The sequence below is a fragment of the Asterias rubens genome, chromosome 1, assembly GCF_902459465.1.
Source record: "Asterias rubens chromosome 1, eAstRub1.3, whole genome shotgun sequence".
In the NCBI taxonomy this organism is placed as follows: Eukaryota; Metazoa; Echinodermata; class Asteroidea; order Forcipulatida; family Asteriidae; genus Asterias; species Asterias rubens.
Window position 1 is genome coordinate 26214510 of NC_047062.1, and position 23279 is coordinate 26237788.

The 23279-nt window shown below is 39.9% G+C and overlaps 1 protein-coding gene across 1 annotated transcript; it reads right to left on the bottom strand.

The window, feature by feature from the left end:
- Positions 1–1353: 1353 nt before the first annotated feature.
- Positions 1354–17626, bottom strand: LOC117298588 (serine/threonine-protein phosphatase 2A regulatory subunit B'' subunit gamma-like). The gene is made up of 12 exons (XM_033781909.1): positions 17501–17626; positions 16286–16410; positions 14750–14799; positions 14097–14151; positions 13068–13180; positions 12537–12705; positions 11409–11541; positions 10743–10874; positions 5843–5979; positions 4379–4516; positions 3672–3799; positions 1354–2778 (listed from the first exon to the last, which is right to left on the bottom strand). The coding sequence occupies exons 1-12, from the start codon at positions 17547–17549 to the stop codon at positions 2640–2642; spliced, it is 1368 nt and encodes a 455-aa protein (XP_033637800.1). The 5' UTR covers positions 17550–17626; the 3' UTR covers positions 1354–2639.
- Positions 17627–23279: the final 5653 nt, after the last annotated feature.

Below are 23279 nucleotides of genomic sequence, written 5' to 3' on the forward strand. Positions count from 1 at the left end.
CAACAATGGATATATAATTATTGATTAAAACAATGGCGGGTGCAGATGTATCACATTTTGTAAAATGTGCTATTTCGTACATGGGTAGGACATTAAAATGTCAGTTAAAATACATGTATTAAGAGAACTTAAAATCGTTTCTTTCTCTTTTTTTTACAGTTGTAACAGTGTAACTAGTAATGACCCTTCTAACAGCTTCAATAATAAAACACTCTTCGTGAAACAATTTAGCATTGACAGTGGTGCTTTTGTGAAATTCACCAAATCCCCCTTGCCCAGTATGACATATTCCAAGCATAGGACAATCGTCTTGGCCACTAGTGTGAGAGAGTAAACATGATTCAAACAAACCATAGGAGGGCGCTGTAACAATTAACTACTGAGTGTACTACACAATCCACTATCAGTCACCGACATCTTGGGCCAGGACTAAGGACCCTCGAGCTAGGATACATTTTTCAGGTTTTTTTGACAGGAAGAAAATTATGTTTTTGCCAACATTGTTGAGTAGGCAGCCAGCAAAGATCTCCAAGACTCCGTAGGCTCACAAGTCAAGCGTCAGAGTGTGTCATGTGCTGCAGTTTCAATATTTGGCTGTAGTAGTTGTCATGGAAGACAACTAGCATGTCTTAAGATTTCAGTTGTGCATTTATCAAGACGGTTTTTATAGTTCTCTTCGCAGCAACAAGGAGGGTTCAGGAGACGGTATTTATGAGCACAAAAATAAATACTGGTCAGCTGTTTATGAAGCCCATAAAGACCCTATGAAAAACACGCAGCGAATATACACACGCGCCCCCTGTCCTTTTGTGTATGTTTTGACACAAAAAATGGCAGACGCGCGACGCATGTAAGTGCACTGCACGTTGTGGATAGAGTCATTGTAGTAATTCTTTAATGAGACTCAACTTGTTTACTTGACAATAAAATATATCAAAATCTAAACTTACTTAAATACATCTTACATATTATACACACTATTTATAATTTTTCATGTTGGGAATGTTCATACTTAAAGGGACACGTTGCCTTGGATCGGGCGAGTTGGTCTATTTGAAACTGTTATGAAATGCATTGGTTAGACAAATGTTTTAAAGGCAGTGGTCACTATTGGTAATTAGTGTTCGAGAAATAAGTAATTTTCCATGAATTTGATTTTGAGACCTCAGATTTAGAATTTGTGGTCTCGAAATCAAGCATCTGAAAGCACACAACTTCGTGTGACAAGGGTGTTTTTCTTTCATTATTATCGCACAACTTTGACGACCAATTGAGCTCAAATTTTCACAGGTTTGATATTTTGTGCATATGTTCAGATACACCTGGTGAGAAGACTGGTCTTTGACAATTACCAATAGTGTACAGTGTCTTTAAAAGTAGAATATAATGATCCACATAAATGTGCCTTGAAATTGCATGGTTTTCCGTTTACCAATGTTTACTTTGCAAACCAACACGGTTGTCCATTTTGTGGAGTCAAAAATTTGACTTCACAAATTAGCGTGCCGTGTTCACAAAAAATAAGGACAACCGTGCAATTTCTTTTGGATTTATTGAAGAAAAATGGTGTATATTTACACCCCAAGAGAAAATCCTAGAACTGGTCATGTCTGTACGTGTGGTTCAACATTTTCACAAGCAAACAAACTGGGGGGGGGGGCCTAATTAATATCCAATGCACGCTTTTTCTGTTTTAAGGAAATGTTGATCAATACTAGTAATGGTTTGCTGAGGAGGGGCTTTTTGAGATAGATAAGATAAAAAAGATGACACTTTATAACCCCACTCTGGAGAAATTTAAAACTGGTCTTGGTTCAAACAGTACACATAAAACACTAAAATTTGTCAAGAAGTAACCATTTATGCAAAATATGTGTACACCTTGGCAACTACATGTATAACATACTCTGCGCAACACTTCTGTGCTCAAAAATGTTGAAGGCTTAGAAGGTCTATGAACTTTGATCCCATAACAAAGTAGTTGCAGAATGTACAGTGGTCTGACTGCTTATAAAATTCTGTTAACAAATTGAAAATGCATATTCTGAACCTTCCCCCGAGTTCTGTGAAAAAATCACAGGCATATTACTCAGGTGGGATTCGAACCCACGACCCTTGCAATTCTAGAGCAGTGTCATTTGTGTTGTGTTGTCGTTTAGCCTTCGAGAAAGCTCTGCTAGAGTTGATCCGAAGGGGGAAATGGAACCCAAAGCGAAGCCAAGAGTGCCATTTTCCCCCTAGGGTGTACAAAACCCATGGACCCCAATCACAGCGTGCAACAACTGTTTGTAATACCCTTGTAACATTATTGTCCTCTTCCAAAGTTCTGTTGTCAACTTGTCACTTTCAAACATTATTTACGACGAGTATGCATAGATTAATAACAGACGAACAGTTGTTCAAATAAAAAAACATTCTTCACTGTTCCCTCGTAACCACGGTTGTTTCGCATCACTCATGTTACCCGCTGCGCTGTGCAGCCTTGGTACATGCGTTTTTGTTGCATGTCACAGGATTGGTTCTCAACCGGTCAAACTTCAGTTTGTTACCGAGGTATAACAAAAACTATTTGTTGCAGCTTACAAGGTTAACACCACTTACATGTAAAAGCTAGGATCCTATTGTGTGACCTTTTTGGCTCATATATCTTGGTCCTGATGACTACCGCTCTCAGATTGATTACTGTTATTATTCTCCGCCATTAGAACTTCACGATTCTCATACGTCCAGAACCCATTCAGATCAATCAGAATACTCACAACGGTCTCACCATGGTTGCTAAAACACAACAAATCAATACCATTATTTACTTTTACAAATTGGATCTTAATTGTACATTTGAGATTTGAAACAGTGCGGCCAAGTGGATAAGAGCACTGGACTCAAGCTCTGGTGTTTCTGTTCAGCAGAGTGTGGGTTTGAGTCCCTGTCGTGACGTGACACTTGTGTCCCTGAGCAAGACGTTTAACCATAATTGCTTTTCTCCACCTAGGGGTAAATGTGTACCTGCGTGGGCAGATATGTTCTTGATTGATTAAGCTTAGTGCACTACATATTTGGCAGCACAGGCTGTTAACTCCTGAAGGGAGTATGTGGGCAACAAATGAAATCTAATCTAATCTAATCTAATAGTGCCAGACTACCAATGAAGAGCAAACAATGCAGCACAGTAAACACTGATAATAATCATAAATCATAAAGAGATGAGTAATAAAGGTAACTCAAATGTTGTGAGCTCTTTGAAATGAACAAATTGAAACATTATCACAAGTAATATTTGTAATTGGAGAACAAAATCTATGACAAATTGTAACATGAATAATCTTGGTTTCACCCGTTTTCAGGCCGACACATTTGTCCACGATTGTGGAGCCACAGCCCAATTTCATAGAGCTGCAACTACTTATATTTTGCTTACTGTACGAGTTTACACTGCTAACTGTAAGCACACAAAAGGCAAGCTAAACTTCAGGTGCTTACTGTACTAAAATGATTGAGGTAACAATACAAATCAAAGGTGAACGCGCAAGCTGACCACCTAATTTTTTTGCAGTGAAAAAGGCTTACACTTAAGCAATTTGTTTCTGTTACAGTTAGCATGACAATTTGCTGACCGTTACACAGCGCTTTGGAATTTGCCCGAGATCATGAAAGAGGATGATAACCCTTACCTGTTGATAAGATCTTGAAGTGTTATTTTGAGAGGATCAGCTGGTTTGACCATATCAAAGATTTCATCCTTCACATCGGCAAATGAGATTGGCTCTTGGCCATGCTGTATCATCTGCTGCTGGATAGCCTGGATATCAAACAAGGTCCACAGTAACAATATGATGAGTGAGTTGGTACTCTGACTGCATGGTATGACAGGCAAACTATGTTGTCCATAGAGTCGATAACTTTATAGAAAATAGCCTGGGACTCAAAGAAGGTCTACAGTGTGGTACTCTGACTAAAGGTAGTATGACAGACAGGCTATGTTGTCCACAGAGTCGGAACAATATAGAAAAAAGCCTGGGACTCAAGAAGGTCTACAGTTACAATAAATGTGTTTGGTACTCCGACTGCAGGTACATGTAGTATGACAAACAGAGTCAGGAACCATATAGAAAAAAGCCTGGGACTCAAAGAAGGTCTACAGTTTACAATAAGTGTGTTTAGTACTCCGACTGCAGGTAGTATGACAGACAAGCTATGTTGCCCACAGAGTCACAAACATAAAAAAAAACTTGGAACCAAACTAACAAGTGGGTAACATGTAGGAACTGTGACTGCAGATAGAATATTGACAGACAAGCTTTCTGGTCTCAATTTGAGTCACAAACATATGGAAATAGACTGGGAGTCAAACACAGTTCACAGTGACAATGACACTTACTCGGAAGAAGTAGTTCAGAGCGAAGACGTTGAGGTAAGATTTGCCCTGTACGTCTAACAGCCGGAAGAAATACTGCAAGGCTTGCTGCTCTTTCCGATTTTCCATGGCAAGAACGAAGTCAAGATATGTCTTGTAATCCTGCAGAAAGAAAAAATCAGTGGCGACATACTTTAAAAAGAGCATGGCATAACTGTAGGGACCTTGGAAGATTGTGCAAAACCATTTTAAGTAGTGTTTTGTTCCATCCCCTAAAATTTGAACAGCAACCACTACCTTCACCCCTAATCTCCAATAGCCAAACTTTAGATCTCAACTTTAAACAAACTTTTCTGAGGAACTATGCCTCGCAGACCATGCTGTCGGGGGCTTTTGCGAGAGTACCAGCAATGACACGGCATGGCTTTGGCTTAAACAGCTCCAGCTATGTGTCATTAATAATTATCAACCGTTTAGCCGCTTATTATTGAAAAAAAAACTTTGGATTATATGAAAACTATCACATGAGAAAGATCTATGTGTGATGAGTTATATAAAAACATCTAGGAAGTATTTTATTCATACAAATAGCAGAATGTCATCACTCTTTTAAAGGAACGTTTCAGAATTGGTAAGAAACAACAATCGTGAAGATCACAGATTTACATCAAACTTACACGGTCTAATGATGATGATAGTTGCAAACATCCCTTGAAATATTTCTGTCTGAAATGTCATATTTGATGAAAAATAAATAATCTAACTTCGAGTTTGGAGTATATCGCTCAGTGAGCGTTTTATTCATTTTTATTTTGGCATCGATGCAATGCAAAATTTGTAATCGGTTTTTCACTATTCTCTCTTGACCCAGATGGCCGATCGATCTCAAACCTCTACAGGTTTGTCAGTTTATGTATATGGTAGATTACATAAAGTGCTTACACTGCCAGCAACTGTTTTGTTAGCAAAAAAACAATTTTGTAATGTTCCTTTAAAGCCATTGGACCCTCTCGGTAAACAGCATTGTCCAGGGCCCACACTTCGTGTATCACAACTTCTATATCAAATAACAAACCTGTGAACATTTAGGCTCAATCGGTCATCGGAGTCGGGAGAAAATAACGGGAAAACCCACCCTTGTATCCGCGCGTTTCGCCGTGTCATGACATGTGTTTAAAATAAATCCGTAATTCTCGCTAACGAGAATTTATATTGTTTTACTGTTTTCTCAAAAAGTAAAGCATTTCATGGAATAATATTTCAAGAGAAGTCTTTCACCACTACCTTCTGTAAACCCTGTAAGTTATTTGTAAATCTGTGAACTTATATTTATTTTTCTGTACCGAAAGGGTCCAATGGCTTTAAATCTGGACTGTTTTATTTCACTCGGCTTCACCTTTTGAAATAAACAGTCCAGATTTCACCTCGTAATTATACTCTATGTACAATATTGACAGTTGTTGGTTTAAGCTTAATGGATTGACTGACCATTTCTCCATCGTAGGTTAGACACTCTTGGAAGACTCGATCTAAGAAGACGCTGGTGAGTGTCCCTGTACCATACCTAGATAGCTCCTGTTTGCTCAGCATACCGTTATGATCCTTGTCCAGGTTCAGATACTGACCTGAAATAACAAATTATAATAAGAATAATAATAGTGGTTTCTTATACAGCAGGCATATCCGTTATGATCCTTGTCCAGGTTCAGATACTGACCTGAAATAACAAATTATAATAAGAATAATAATAGTGGTTTCTTATACAGCAGGCATATTCGTCACTCAGTCACGCTCAAGGTGCTTTAACATACAAAAAAAAGTCTGCAAGATATGTGAGACTACGCTTGAATTATGAGACCTGCTCCTATAAAGGAACATTACAGAATTGTTTTTTTCTAACAAAACAGTTGCTGGCAGTGTAAGCACTTTATGTAATCCACCACATACATAAACTGACAAACCAATAGAAGTTTGAGATCCATCAGCCATCTTGGTCACGAGAGAGTAGTGAAAAACCAATTACACATATTGCATTGCATCGATGCCAAAACAAAAATGAATAAAACGCTCACCGAGCGATAAACTCCAAACACGAAGTTAGATTATCTATTTCTCATTAAATATGACATTCCAGACAGAAATATTTCAAGGGATGTTTGCAACTATCATCATCATTAGACCGTGTAAGTTTGATGTGAATCTGTGATCTTCATGATTTTTGTTTCTTACCAATTCTGTAACGTTCCTTTAACATAGCACCACGTAATGGCAAGATGCTGTGGCACAATTGGCTGCCAATCAAACCAGGAACACCAGGGTGAACCCCCTTATGAAATTCAAGCCCTGACCCAGGGTAGAGGTTGATAATTTTTTTGAAAATGCCTTTGGAGCGGGACAGTTTCCCAGGTTGTATACTCCACACGGAGCTGAGAAAGATTACTCCACAGGGAGCTGAGAAAGATTACTCCACAGGGAGCGGAGAAAGATTACTCCACAGGGAACTGAGAAAGATTACTCCACAGGGAGCGGAGAAAGATTACTCCACAGGGAGCGGAGAAAGATTACTCCACGGGGAGCTGAGAAAGATTACTCCACAGGGAGCGGAGAAAGATTACTCCACAGGGAGCTGAGAAAGATTACTCCACAGGGAGCGGAGAAAGATTACTCCACAGGGAGCGGAGAAAGATTACTCCACAGGGAGCGGAGAAAGATTACTCCACAGGGAGCGGAGAAAGATTACTCCACAGGGAGCTGAGAAAGATTACTCCACAGGGAGCGGAGAAAGATTACTCCACAGGGAGCGGAGAAAGATTACTCCACAGGGAGCTGAGAAAGATTACTCCACAGGGAGCTGAGAAAGATTACTCCACAGGGAGCTGAGAAAGATTACTCCACAGGGAGCTGAGAAAGATTACTCCACAGGGAGCTGAGAAAGATTACTCCACAGGGAGCTGAGAAAGATTACTCCACAGGGAGCGGAGAAAGATTACTCCACAGGGAGCGGAGAAAGATTACTCCACAGGGAGCGGAGAAAGATTACTCCACAGGGAGCTGAGAAAGATTACTCCACAGGGAGCGGAGAAAGATTACTCCACAGGGAGCTGAGAAAGATTACTCCACAGGGAGCGGAGAAAGATTACTCCACAGGGAGCGGAGAAAGATTACTCCACAGGGAGCGGAGAAAGATTACTCCACAGGGAGCGGAGAAAGATTACTCCACAGGGAGCGGAGAAAGATTACTCCACAGGGAGCGGAGAAAGATTACTCCACAGGGAGCGGAGAAAGGATTACTCCACAGGGAGCTGAGAAAGATTACTCCACAGGGAGCTGAGAAAGATTACTCCACAGGGAGCGGAGAAAGATTACTCCACAGGGAGCTGAGAAAGATTACTCCACAGGGAGCGGAGAAAGATTACTCCACAGGGAGCGGAGAAAGATTACTCCACAGGGAGCTGAGAAAGATTACTCCACAGGGAGCGGAGAAAGATTACTCCACAGGGAGCGGAGAAAGATTACTCCACAGGGAGCTGAGAAAGATTACTCCACAGGGAGCGGAGAAAGATTACTCCACAGGGAGCGGAGAAAGATTACTCCACAGGGAGCGGAGAAAGATTACTCCACAGGGAGCGGAGAAAGATTACTCCACAGGGAGCGGAGAAAGATTACTCCACAGGGAGCGGAGAAAGATTACTCCACAGGGAGCGGAGAAAGATTACTCCACAGGGAGCGGAGAAAGATTACTCCACAGGGAGCGGAGAAAGATTACTCCACAGGGAGCGGAGAAAGATTACTCCACAGGGAGCGGAGAAAGATTACTCCACAGGGAGCGGAGAAAGATTACTCCACAGGGAGCGGAGAAAGATTACTCCACAGGGAGCGGAGAAAGATTACTCCACAGGGAGCGGAGAAAGATTACTCCACAGGGAGCGGAGAAAGATTACTCCACAGGGAGCGGAGAAAGATTACTCCACAGGGAGCGGAGAAAGATTACTCCACAGGGAGCGGAGAAAGATTACTCCACAGGGAGCGGAGAAAGATTACTCCACAGGGAGCTGAGAAAGATTACTCCACAGGGAGCGGAGAAAGATTACTCCACAGGGAGCGGAGAAAGATTACTCCACAGGGAGCTGAGAAAGATTACTCCACAGGGAGCGGAGAAAGATTACTCCACAGGGAGCGGAGAAAGATTACTCCACAGGGAGCGGAGAAAGATTACTCCACAGGGAGCGGAGAAAGATTACTCCACAGGGAGCTGAGAAAGATTACTCCACAGGGAGCGGAGAAAGATTACTCCACAGGGAGCTGAGAAAGATTACTCCACAGGGAGCGGAGAAAGATTACTCCACAGGGAGCGGAGAAAGATTACTCCACAGGGAGCGGAGAAAGATTACTCCACAGGGAGCTGAGAAAGATTACTCCACAGGGAGCGGAGAAAGATTACTCCACAGGGAGCGGAGAAAGATTACTCCACAGGGAGCGGAGAAAGATTACTCCACAGGGAGCGGAGAAAGATTACTCCACAGGGAGCGGAGAAAGATTACTCCACAGGGAGCGGAGAAAGGTTACTCCACAGGGAGCGGAGAAAGATTACTCCACAGGGAGCTGAGAAAGATTACTCCACAGGGAGCGGAGAAAGATTACTCCACAGGGAGCGGAGAAAGATTACTCCACAGGGAGCGGAGAAAGATTACTCCACAGGGAGCGGAGAAAGATTACTCCACAGGGAGCGGAGAAAGATTACTCCACAGGGAGCGGAGAAAGATTACTCCACAGGGAGCGGAGAAAGATTACTCCACAGGGAGCTGAGAAAGATTACTCCACAGGGAGCGGAGAAAGATTACTCCACAGGGAGCGGAGAAAGATTACTCCACAGGGAGCTGAGAAAGATTACTCCACAGGGAGCGGAGAAGATTACTCCACAGGGAGCGGAGAAAGATTACTCCACAGGGAGCGGAGAAAGATTACTCCACAGGGAGCGGAGAAAGATTACTCCACAGGGAGCGGAGAAAGATTACTCCACAGGGAGCGGAGAAAGATTACTCCACAGGGAGCGGAGAAAGATTACTCCACAGGGAGCTGAGAAAGATTACTCCACAGGAGCGGAGAAAGATTACTCCACAGGGAGCTGAGAAAGATTACTCCACAGGGAGCTGAGAAAGATTACTCCACAGGGAGCGGAGAAAGATTACTCCACAGGGAGCGGAGAAAGATTACTCCACAGGGAGCGGAGAAAGATTACTCCACAGGGAGCGGAGAAAGATTACTCCACAGGGAGCGGAGAAAGATTACTCCACAGGGAGCGGAGAAAGATTACTCCACAGGGAGCGGAGAAAGATTACTCCACAGGGAGCTGAGAAAGATTACTCCACAGGGAGCGGAGAAAGATTACTCCACAGGGAGCTGAGAAAGATTACTCCACAGGGAGCGGAGAAAGATTACTCCACAGGGAGCTGAGAAAGATTACTCCACAGGGAGCGGAGAAAGATTACTCCACAGGGAGCGGAGAAAGATTACTCCACAGGGAGCGGAGAAAGATTACTCCACAGGGAGCGGAGAAAGATTACTCCACAGGGAGCGGAGAAAGATTACTCCACAGGGAGCGGAGAAAGATTACTCCACAGGGAGCGGAGAAAGATTACTCCACAGGGAGCTGAGAAAGATTACTCCACAGGGAGCGGAGAAAGATTACTCCACAGGGAGCGGAGAAAGATTACTCCACAGGGAGCTGAGAAAGATTACTCCACAGGGAGCGGAGAAAGATTACTCCACAGGGAGCGGAGAAAGATTACTCCACAGGGAGCGGAGAAAGATTACTCCACAGGGAGCGGAGAAAGATTACTCCACAGGGAGCTGAGAAAATTACTCCACAGGGAGCGGAGAAAGATTACTCCACAGGGAGCTGAGAAAGATTACTCCACAGGGAGCGGAGAAAGATTACTCCACAGGGAGCGGAGAAAGATTACTCCACAGGGAGCTGAGAAAGATTACTCCACAGGGAGCGGAGAAAGATTACTCCACAGGGAGCGGAGAAAGATTACTCCACAGGGAGCTGAGAAAGATTACTCCACAGGGAGCGGAGAAAGATTACTCCACAGGGAGCGGAGAAAGATTACTCCACAGGGAGCTGAGAAAGATTACTCCACAGGGAGCGGAGAAAGATTACTCCACAGGGAGCTGAGAAAGATTACTCCACAGGGAGCGGAGAAAGATTACTCCACAGGGAGCGGAGAAAGATTACTCCACAGGGAGCGGAGAATTATTAAAGGAATGTTGTTGGCACAATGACCAGGGTACTAATGTAAAGCGCATTGAGACGGTTATTGTGAAATGCATGATATGAGAAATAGTTATTATCAATAGGACTAGTCATTGAGACAAAAGAACTTACCATAGACCCTGAGTGCTGATGGAGCTGAGAACCAGTTGGATTCCTGAGCATCTTTGGGTAAATCTTCATCTCTTAACTCCAGAAGGTCATCCAGGAAACTGCAGGCAAGAATGTCTTGAATACGAATCTTACCTGTGACCAAATAAAAACACATCACAACAATAATGTTCATCATGAAAGAAGTTTATCAGGCTGGTAAAATATCAACTTAGTAAATGAATTTTCTATAAAAAACAGCCAATACTTTACATAAAATTTGTTTACGTTTCGACTAGTTTTACCAGTCAACCTCAGTTAGTTGGATATGGGAAAGTCTATGGATAAGGAGACGACGATCAACTCTCAACAGAGACGAGGGAGGGTACGAACTTTCACACATATGGGATCCCCTCATACCCCAAGTTCCACCCCGGGGGAGGACACACTCGGCCAAACCACCATCCAGTGGCCGCAGCAGGAAACAGCGACACCAACCGACTGGTGGTGCTTCGTTCTGAGGATGACTAGTGAGACTAGTCGAACCGTAAACAAATTCTACAAAAGTATTGGCTGTGTTTCATATTAAATATTCATTTGCTAAATAGTGTTCATTCTGTTTCTTAAGTTCACCCGAAGAGGTGGTAAAAGTAATAGAAAGAGAAGAAATACAACATAACCCAAACCCACCAGTTCTCATCGGATCCAAGAAAAAGAAGAATTTTCTGACCGCTGTGCAGACATAGAAGGAATAGAACGATTTCTCCAGGCCATCTAGCTGCGGCAAGGTTGGGATTAACTCCAGAATGTAGTTCTCTAGATCCTGAATTTCATAAAATGCAAAAATTATATTTTAGTAAGCATTCAACAACTCACTCACAATTCACTTTGTACATTGAATTGATTTTGGCCAATGGGCCACCTGCTTAAATTGTAATATGTTGATAATAAGTATACCAGAAATATATAACTTAGGGGAAAATGAATACTTGGTCAGGGGCCGGTGAAAAGTGTTATTTTGTGATTTGGGAAGATTTCAAAGTGTCTGTAAAATATTGGTAAGATTGAACATATAAATCATGGAAATACATGGCTAAGCAGTTATGAGCACCTGACTCGAGCTGTGGTGTTTCTTTGGAAGTGTCGTGGTCAAGCGGTGCAGAGCACATAATTCAAACTCGAATTCAAACTCTTCTGATCAGCAGAGTGTGGGTTCGAATCACCCAGTCACGACACTTGTGTCCTAACGCTAAACACTTAACCATTGCTTTGTCCTTCGAATTGGACGTAAAGCTGTTGGTCCCATGTGCTGTGTGATGCATAGAAAAGAACCCAGTGTACTTATCGCAAAGAGAAGGGGTTCGCTTTGGTGTTCCTGGCTGAGGCTGCTGAATGCGCCGTAGCACCTTGTAAACCCTTATAAGGTGCTACATAATCGGGTCTCAGAATTCAGACATATATACTAAGTGTCTTGAGTACCTTGTTGGTAGAACCGTGCGCTTTATTAGACTTCGCTATTATTATTATTAGTAGTAGTAGTAGTACTATGATTCTTATCAGCAGAGTGTGGGTTTGGTAACAATTACAGAAGATGTTATTTTGGGTTTTACAATGGGTGTGTAGGGATAATCTAAAACCAAGGGTCGATTTCACAAAGAACTTTGGACTAGTCCTAACTTTTAGGAGAAGTCCCAAGCGATATTAAAAACTTAAGGCCAGTCCTAAGTTAGGACGAGTGACTCGTCCGAACCCAAGATAAGTCTAGTCTTAACTCTTTGTAAAATCCACCCCAACACCGCTTCAATTCTCATTTCTTACCGACTCCTTGAGATAGCCCTGCCCAGCAACATCATACAGACTGAGTCCAATCCTAGTCTGGTGTAGCCAGACTTTTCTCATGACATAATTAAAGAACTGCATGATGGAGATGCGTCCGTAGGGGTCGGTCTGTAGCAATTTGGCAAAGATTGTCGCAGTAAAAAATGGCCTGAAAACAAGAAAAACGCACATGTGTTTGCTTTATAAACAAACTCAATTATACAAATAGGCTAAAAGGACTTCCAGTTGAACTTTTCGCTTTAAATCTGTTGTAAAGAGAGAAAGATACGTCCCATCTATCAAAAAGAAAATGACTCCAGAATTCAACCCATTGCAGATTTTGCTAATATTTAATTACAATTGATTCTCTTTTTGATTAATAGCTTTTATCCTTGCATTGTGCTGAGTACAAGTTATAGGCCTTTGATTTCAGAATTAAATGTAAAGAAATCACGTTTTCCTAAAGGTTAAACTTGATTCCTTTGTCAATCTTCTATATACTTGCACGTCTGATTCTCGCTCAAGACTTACTTGCATTTAGGACCAGCCTCCGTTGCAACCTTGAGGAAATCTTCATAGTTGATCATTTGGTCCTCACCAACCATCGGTGGAGTGTGATGTTTGTCAAGCAGAAACCATAGATTCTGAAGAGAGGTCAGAGAAATACAATATGAAGAAACTTTAAATAAATAGTATAATTGCGGGTACAGCCATGTGTGAATCTGTTTTGTGGGAGCACTGGCTCTGAAAATAGCCGGGGTGGTATCGATGTTTCAAAAAGTACACTCTGTTCGTCTTCTTGGAAAATTTATGCACACCTTGCAAAGCTTCAAGCAATACTTAAAGTAACATTAGTTAACAGAATCTTCAGGGCCCTGGTTATTGTGTACAAATATGACAAAGTCTATGGGGAAACTATTAAGTTCAGGGACAAAGAAAAGAACAAAAGAAGGCTCCACAAGGATGCATTTTATTTAGGTCAAGACCCTTCATGGGAAGACCAGGTCCCAATTTCATGGCTCTACTTACCGTAAGCAAGGAATCAGCGCTTACGGAAGCAGGGAATTCTGTGCTTATGTCACACGTATTAATCACAGGTTTTACTAGGCAATCTTCGCTTACACACTTTGCGCAGCTATTTGGCGCTTGCACGTAAGTGGAGAATGGTTATAATCGTAAGTGCAGAATTTGGTGATAAGCAGAGCCATGAAAATGGACAAACTTTCATTCTTTTCATGTTCACTGCTAAGAGTAGGGTTTTGCCCCAGAGTGTCATGGTAGAGCATTTATCTTCAATCATTAGAAGGCTTCACTTAAAATGTGTACGGAACATGGAAATATTGGTTTATATTCAGGGAACTTCCTGTGCAGAATCTAGGAGAGTTAGCAGCTCTCTATTATTGTAATTGTCTTGGGGGAAAATCAATATCTCAAACAATGCCTAACAAAGTTTAAATTAATAGCAATTGAAACCAGTAAGAACAAATATGTAACATAGCATTTTGGCTGGTAACCATAATGGTATAAATACTAAACAGAATTCTGACTGGCACAACTCACTTGTAGTTCTTCATTATCCAGCAACTCCCGACTTCTCCGTTGTAGAAACACAGCCCTGTAAACCGTCAAAAATATTGTTGTCAAAACCCAAACCAAAATATTTCCCCAACTTTGACTTCAACCAATCAGACCAATCAGAGTGCTTAATTAGCCATCGCAATTATACACCCAGACATAAAGTTCAGAATAGTAGATAGTATATGTTAACCATGTTATTATAATTGTTCTGTTAGCAACAGATTTTGACAAGCAACAGTTGGTCCCCTCTTTTGTGATCACTCAAGCGTGAATCACATATTATCACACAAGGTAGAAGACAAGTAAAGATACAACTATGCCAACCCAAATCATAGGGTCTTTTCGCAACCCTGGCTTCAGTTTGGGCTCTGGCCTAGGCTTTGTCCACGGCTCTGACCACCTATGGGAAGCCTCATGCCAAAAGCGCACAGTTTCAAAATTACTGACAGAATCTAAGCTAGAGCTCAAACCCAAGCCTTCATTTCGAGAAGGCCATTGTTTACACACAAGAAAATGGTAGTATTCATTTCTAAATCTGTAGCCAGATTTCACAGCTTTTGGGAAAATTCTTTCATCAAACTTAGATTTCATACAAAGTTGTGTTTTTTCCCCAACATTTTTATTATAGGCCTTACCTTGATTCCTCTCTTAGTTTCTGCAGCAATACTTCATCCTCACTAGGAAGCTGAAACAAGAAAATCAATTAAAATTGAATTCAAGAAATAGAGAAAAAGAAGAAGATAAGCAAATCTGATAACCATTAGGCCTAATGCACTGGACACTGTTGGAATCATAAGCACTTACTTGGTAATAATCAATGGAGAGCTGTTGATAGTAAAAAACATTGTGAGAAAGGGCTGTCTCCGAAGTGTCGTATTGTTTTTGAGAAAGAGGTAATTTCCCACTCGTAATATATTAATAGACTTCAGGCCTGAAACAACACCGGTGTTTTTTCTTTCATTAATCTCTTGAACTGCAATGACCAATTAAAGGGATTTGGGTACTTTTTCAAAATGTCCATAGATTTACATTAAACTTACAGGGTTTGAAGATAATGATAGTGAAAAGCTTCCCTTCAAGTCTTACTTACTGAGGTGCTGTAGTTTTTGAGAAATGAGTAAAACAATGTCATGAAAATACGTTTGTAAATGATTAAAATAATTTTCGTCTCAGGAGACAAAAATTATTTTCATGACATTGTTTTACTCATTTCCCAAAAACTACAGCACATCAGCAAGCAATATTTTCAGGGAAGCTATCTACTATCATTATCTTCAAACTGTGTAAGTTTAGTGTAAATCTGTGGACATTGTGCTTTTTGTTCTACATTATGTTGGGGTACACCAAGTGAACATAATGGTCTTTGAAAAGTAGCAAAGGTGTCCAGTGCCTTTAACAATGTGATAAAAATAACTAGCCCACAGGTATTATAGCAGACAAAATTTACTAGAATAAATAGGGGCCTATTGTTGAAAAAATACACTAGACGCTGCTAATATATAGGATTCGGACTGCCTCTACAATGTAGCTATTAGGCAATCTCGGTGGTCTAGTTGATAAGACACTGCTATAGAACATGTAGAATTGCAAAGGTCCTGGGTTCGAAACCCTCCTAATAATATGCCTAGGTGATTTTTTTTTGCAGAAATCGGAAAGTATCGATAACATCCCCATACAGTGCTAACACACATCGGTGTAAGGATTAAAAAAAAAATGTTCTTTATCCCCAATGCAAATTACAATAATTGTTTTTATTTTGAGGTATTGGTTTAGGATGAAGTTTATAATTAAAAATTTTGTATCAACTATTAGATCGTATTAAATTAAGGTCAGTTTTGGCTATTAAAGTGTCCTCACAGTCACTGATTTTTCCACATTGGAAAAGATGATTGCAAATCATAATCCTTAGGGATTGTATATAGGCTACATCGTAGTGGCGGTATGTCCGACCACAAGTCTGGGTTCTTTGACATGCACAAATAAATCACATTGCCTTATTACCGAAAGAAATCATTGTTGCTTAATTTTATCTTCCCCCCCTACCCCACAATTACTGTATGCAACCAGGCTGAAGATGGACATACAATGTAGAAGTGCTACATTTTTCTGTTGTCCACTTGCACTCATTTTGGCGTAAACTTTGATGTCCTTACAGGAAAGAATAGTCTTACTTTATAATAGAATCTTGGAATGACAGCATAACTTTTGTCTTTCTGTTTGTTGGGTCCCTTCATATCACTATAGAGCTTAGTGAAGGTTGCCATCTCCGCCCCTCTCACCTCACTCTCACCTTGCTCTAAAAACACAACAAGAAAAACATACAGGGTATAAGAGGATTTTGTCACACAACTCGTCCGTCAGACAACTCGTCCGTCAGACAACTCGTCCGTCAGACAACTCGATCGTTTGGACAACTTGACGGTTCAGACAACTCGATTTTGAGAAAACTGGACGGATGGCCAAAACAGTGTTTACACAAATTTCCTGTATAAAAATAAATCCTGTATTTCTATAACTTTTTTAATCATTTGGGAACTCTCTCCGTGTAATTTTCAACATAAAACTATATTAAGAATTTCCCTTCTACTACGCACCGCCACGCTCCAGCCACAAAAGTACTGTCCCTTAAACTACACTGCTAAACAATTACCGACTTGATTTCAAGACTAGCTCATACCATGAGGCAGTCTACCACGTGCATAATCTGTCACACACAGCAGCAGAAAACAACCCTGGTACCCTACAACGCACTGGTACCCTGCATTACTGTACCAACTATAGTTGGGACTCAACCTCGTTCTCAGTTTTTCGAACAACTGTACAAAACTATTCCACAACACGCCATTTTTTTCCAGCATGCCTTGCTCGATCACAACCCCTGGAAGTGTAACTCCAAAAGGGATATTTATATTACAATTACTAAATTAGTCCTATGCCCCTGTGGTTGATCCGTTCTGTGTAGGGCGTTAGTCACGCACACGCTGGATGGGCTGTGTGTATTAATAAAAGTCCTAAACTTGCCTTGGCGTTCAGTGTTGCGTGACAAAAAAACGTTATATGTACATCTTTATATGCACGCGTTTCAGCGTACCAAGCTTTTTTGAGACGCACGGCGTTTCAAATTTTGCGCGTATATGAATGATTGATAGCCAATCAACAAAGACACGGATCGGAGTTTCCCTCCCAGGGGTTAGAGACGTGCGCAGAGCTAGCGGGTGATACGGCACGCTGCCCATGGTAGCGAGGTTGGCCCCAACTTTAACACTCAAGTTGGGACCAGTCCCAACTATAGTTGGGACGATTTACAAGTTGGGGCGGAACATCATCATTCATTCATTATTTTCATCTTTGCATCATCATGTCATGGTTGCTTGAACTTTACTCACTTTTTCCTTTGGCAGCATTGTATTCTTTCAGGGATTTGACCCAATCCATTCTGTAAATGATACATAGACTATCTAGCAGACATTATAACAAAGGTAAAGAGTCCGAAACACAAGCAAAACGCAGGCAAAACTACCGAACGGAAGCTAGCACAGTATTGGGCCCGAAATAGCCAGCCGCGTATTCCCGGAAAAACCAGCCGCGTATTCGGGAAATAGAACACATACAGTACAGGGAGGTGACAAGATTTCGCATTTTGCTCGATTCAAAACTGTAATCCGTTAGTTTAATCGAACGAATTTTGCAGTACAAGCAATACAACACAATTTTTTAATAGTTAATATTTTTATTTATTAACTATAAATTATTTTTAAGCCAAACATTATATTTAACTAATTGAAAAATAAATGAAAAAATGGGCCGCCAAAAATCGAGCCAAATCCGAGTCAGTTTGTTTGCATTATGTCTGTTTTGTACAAAATCATAGATTGAAAAGAATTTGTACCCTTCGTTATGATATAAAATTAATTTTTTAGACCAGAATCTTAAAGACTGATACCATAGGCACTCAAAATAACGAAGCGTGAAAAATTGGTCCACTAATTAGTTGTTAATTAACCACAGTAATGTATGCTATTTTCAATGAAAATGCACACAACGGTTGACTTAAAAACTATTTGAAAAGAATTTGTACCCTTCGTTAAAATATAAAATTAATTTTTAAGACCAGAATCTTGAAGACTGATTCCAAAGGCACTCAAAATAACGAAGCGTGAAAAATTGGTTCACTAATTAGTTGTTAATTAACCACAGTAATGTATGCTATTTTCAATGAAAATGCGCACAACGGTTGACTTAAAAACTATTTGAAAAGAATTTGTACCCTTCGTTAAGATATAAAGTTAATTTTTAAGACCAGAATCTTAAAGACTGATACCATAGGCACTCAAAATAACGAAGCGTCAAAAATTGGTCCACTAATTAGTTGTTAATTAACCACAGGAATATATGCTATTTTCAATGAAAATGCGCACAATATAATGCAAAGCGGTTGACTTTAAAACTATTTGAAAAGAATTTGTACCCTTCGTTAAGATATAAAATTAATTTTTAAGACCAGAATCTTGAAGACTGATACCATAGGCACTCAAAATAACGAAGCGTGAAAAATTGGTTCACTAATTAGTTGTTAATTAACCACAGTAATAATATGCTATTTTCAATGAAAATGCGCACAATATAATGCATAGTGGTTGACTTTAAAACTATTTGAAAAGAATTTGTACCCTTCGTTAAGATATAAAATTAATTTTTAAGACCAGAATCTTAAAGACTGATACCATAGGCACTCAAAAAAACGAAGCGTGAAAAATTGGTTCACTAATTAGTTGTTAATTAACCACAGTAATAATATGCTATTTTCAATGAAAATGCGCACAATATAAATGCAGAGTGGTTGACTTTAAAACTATTTGAAAAGAATTTGTACCCTTCGTTAAGATATAAAATTAATTTTTAAGACCAGAATCTTAAAGACTGATACCATAGGCACTCAAAATAACGAAGCGTGAAAAATTGGTTCACTAATTAGTTGTTAATTAACCACAGTAATAATATGCTATTTTCAATGAAAATGCGCACAATATAATGCATAGTGGTTGACTTTAAAACTATTTGAAAAGAATTTGTACCCTTCGTTAAGATATAAAATTAATTTTTAAGACCAGAATCTTAAAGACTGATACCATAGGCACTCAAAAAAACGAAGCGTGAAAAATTGGTTCACTAATTAGTTGTTAATTAACCACAGTAATAATATGCTATTTTCAATGAAAATGCGCACAATATAAATGCAGAGTGGTTGACTTTAAAACTATTTGAAAAGAATTTGTACCCTTCGTTAAGATATAAAATTAATTTTTAAGACCAGAATCTTAAAGACTGATACCATAGGCACTCAAAATAACGAAGCGTCAAAAATTGGTCTACTAATTAGTTGTTAATTAACCACAGGAATATATGCTATTTTCAATGAAAATGCGCACAATATAATGCAATCGGTTGACTTTAAAACTATTTGAAAAGAATTTGTACCCTTCGTTAAGATATAAAATTAATTTTTAAGACCAGAATCTTAAAGACTGATACCATAGGCACTCAAAATAACGAAGCATCAAAAATTGGTTCACTAATTAGTTGTTAATTAACCACAGGAATATACGCTATTTTCAATGAAAATGCGCACAACGGTTGACTTAAAAACTATTTGAAAAGAATTTGTACCCTTCGTTATGATATAAAATTAATTTTTAAGACCAGAATCTTGAAGACGGATACCATAGGCACTCAAAATAACGAAGCGTCAAAAATTGGTGCACTAATTAGTTGTTAATTAACCACAGGAATATACGCTATTTTCAATGAAAACACAACGGTTGACTTAAAAACTATTTGAAAAGAATTTGTACCCTTCGTTATGATATAAAATTAATTTTTAAGACCAGAATCTTAAAGACTGATACCAAAGGCACTCAAAATAACGAAGCGTCAAAAATTGGTGCACTAATTAGTTGTTAATTAACCACAGTAATGTATGCTATTTTCAATGAAAACACAACGGTTGACTTAAAAACTATTTGAAAAGAATTTGTACCCTTCGTTATGATATAAAATTAATTTTTTTAACCAGAATCTTTAAGACGGATACCAAAGGCACTCAAAATAACGAAGCGTCAAAAATTGGTCCACTAATTAGTTGTTAATTAACCACAGGAATATACGCTATTTTCAATGAAAATGCGCACAACGGTTGACTTAAAAACTATTTGAAAAGAATTTGTACCCTTCGTAATGATATAAAATTAATTTTTAAGACCAGAATCTTAAAGACTGATACCATAGGCACTCAAAATAACGAAGCGTCAAAAATTGGTCTACTAATTAGTTGTTAATTAACCACAGTAATGTATGCTATTTTCAATAAAAACACAACGGTTGACTTAAAAACTATTTGAAAAGAATTTGTACCCTTCGTTATGATATAAAATTAATTTTTTTAACCAGAATCTTTAAGACGGATACCAAAGGCACTCAAAATAACGAAGCGTCAAAAATTGGTCCACTAATTAGTTGTTAATTAACCACAGGAATATACGCTATTTTCAATGAAAATGCGCACAACGGTTGACTTAAAAACTATTTGAAAAGAATTTGTACCCTTCGTAATGATATAAAATTAATTTTTAAGACCAGAATCTTAAAGACTGATACCATAGGCACTCAAAATAACGAAGCGTCAAAAATTGGTCTACTAATTAGTTGTTAATTAACCACAGTAATATATGCTATTTTCAATGAAAATGCGCACAATATAATGCAAAGCGGTTGACTTTAAAACTATTTGAAAAGAATTTGTACCCTTCGTTAAGATATAAAATTAATTTTTAAGACCAGAATCTTGAAGACTGATACCATAGGCACTCAAAATAACGAAGCGTGAAAAATTGGTTCACTAATTAGTTGTTAATTAACCACAGGAATATACGCTATTTTCAATGAAAACACAACGGTTGACTTAAAAACTATTTGAAAAGAATTTGTACCCTTCGTTATGATATAAAATTAATTTTTAAGACCAGAATCTTAAAGACTGATACCAAAGGCACTCAAAATAACGAAGCGTCAAAAATTGGTGCACTAATTAGTTGTTAATTAACCACAGTAATGTATGCTATTTTCAATGAAAACACAACGGTTGACTTAAAAACTATTTGAAAAGAATTTGTACCCTTCGTTATGATATAAAATTAATTTTTAAGACCAGAATCTTAAAGACTGATACCATAGGCACTCAAAATAACGAAGCGTCAAAAATTGGTCCACTAATTAGTTGTTAATTAACTACAGTAATGTATGCTATTTTCAATGAAAACACAACGGTTGACTTAAAAACTATTTGAAAAGAATTTGTACCCTTCGTTATGAAAACAAATTCATTTTTTAGACCAGAATCTTGAAGACTGATACCATAGGCACTTAAAATAGCGAAGCGTGAAAAATTTGTCCACTAATTAGTTGTTAATTAACCTAAGTAATGAATGCTATTTTATTCAATGAAAATGCGCACAATTCAATGCATAGCGGTTGACTTTAAAACTATTTGAAAAGAATTTGTACCCTTCGTTATGATAAAAAATTAATTTTTAAGACCAGAATCTTGAAGACTGATACCATAGGCACTTCAAATAACGAACCTTGAAAAATTTGTTCACTAACTAGTTGTTATGATGTCCCATAGAGGACTATGGTGTTCCATAGAGGACAGCCTCCGTTGGAGTTGTGAGTTGGGCAGTCGGAGTTATGAGTTGGGCCGTCGGAGTTGTGCGTTGGGCCGTCGGAGTTGTGGGTTGTCCGTCGGAATTGTGAGTTGGGCCGTCGGAGTTGTGGGTTATCCGTCGGAGTTGTGGGCTGTCCGTCGGAGTTGTAAGTTGGGCCGTCGGAGTTTTGGGTTGTCTGTCGGAGTTGTTAGTTGGGCCGTCGGAGTTGTGGGTCGTCCGTCGGAGTTGTGAGTTGATCCGTCGGTGTTGTGAGTTGGGCCGTCGGAGTTGTGGGTTATCCGTCGGGGTTGTGAGTTGTCCGTCGGAGTTGTGGGTTGTCCGTCGGAGTTTTGAGTTGGGCCGTCGGAGTTGTGGGTTATCCGTCGGAGTTGTGGGCTGTCCGTCGGAGTTGTAAGTTGGGCCGTCGGAGTTTTGGGTTGTCTGTCGGAGTTGTTAGTTGGGCCGTCGGAGTTGTGGGTCGTCCGTCGGAGTTGTGAGTTGATCCGTCGGTGTTGTGAGTTGGGCCGTCGGAGTTGTGGGTTATCCGTCGGGGTTGTGAGTTGTCCGTCGGAGTTGTGGGTTGTCCGTCGGAGTTTTGAGTTGGGACGTCGGAGTTTGGGGTTGTCCGTCGGAGTTGTGAGTTGGGCCGTCGTAGTTGTTAGTTGGCCGTCGGAGTTGTGGGTTGTCCGTCGGAGATGTGGGTTTTCCGTCGGAGTTGTTAGTTGGGCCGTCAGAGTTGTGGGTTGTCCGTCGGCGTTGTGAGTTGGCCGTCGGAGTCGTGAGTTGTCCATCGGAGTTGTGAGTTGGCCGTCGTAGTTGTGGGTTGGCCGTCGTAGTTGTGAGTTGGCCGTCTGACTTTTATTTGTTTTACTAAACTGTAATGGCCAATTGCTGGCGTAGGCCTACTTGCGGGTTCTTGTTTGGCAATTTTCACATGTGATTGAGGCTCCGTGATTGAGTTCCGATTGTGATTATTGTACCTTGCTGTCTCGATTCCTCACCGAGAAGGCAATGAGATGTCGTTTTTGCTTACCTTAGGCCTACATGACATGGATGGACCCATGTGTTTTATGCTTTTATTGGGAAATTAGGCCGATGTTTTGTTCGCACTATGTTGTCAGATGGCAGATCTCATAATATTATAGGTTTTCTCGGTCGAATTCAGAAAATAAGCAGCCATTTTATTTTCGTGCGTTCGAGTTGAAGCTGTTTTGTCTCCTCAGTTGTTACTGCGTTTCAAATTCGGAATTAGGCAATCCAATTTCGTTTTGAGCTGATTCTAATTCCTTTAGCACTCTGTTCAATTTAGAGTATTTACATTCTTGTTCGTGGCACACACGCCTCAAGAAGCGTCTGCGAATTTGAATGCTGCTTTGATGAATTATTAAATTGAATCATTATTTTGTTAAATCGAATGACGCAACATTACATTTTGACCAATCATAAAACGAAATCGAGTGATCCT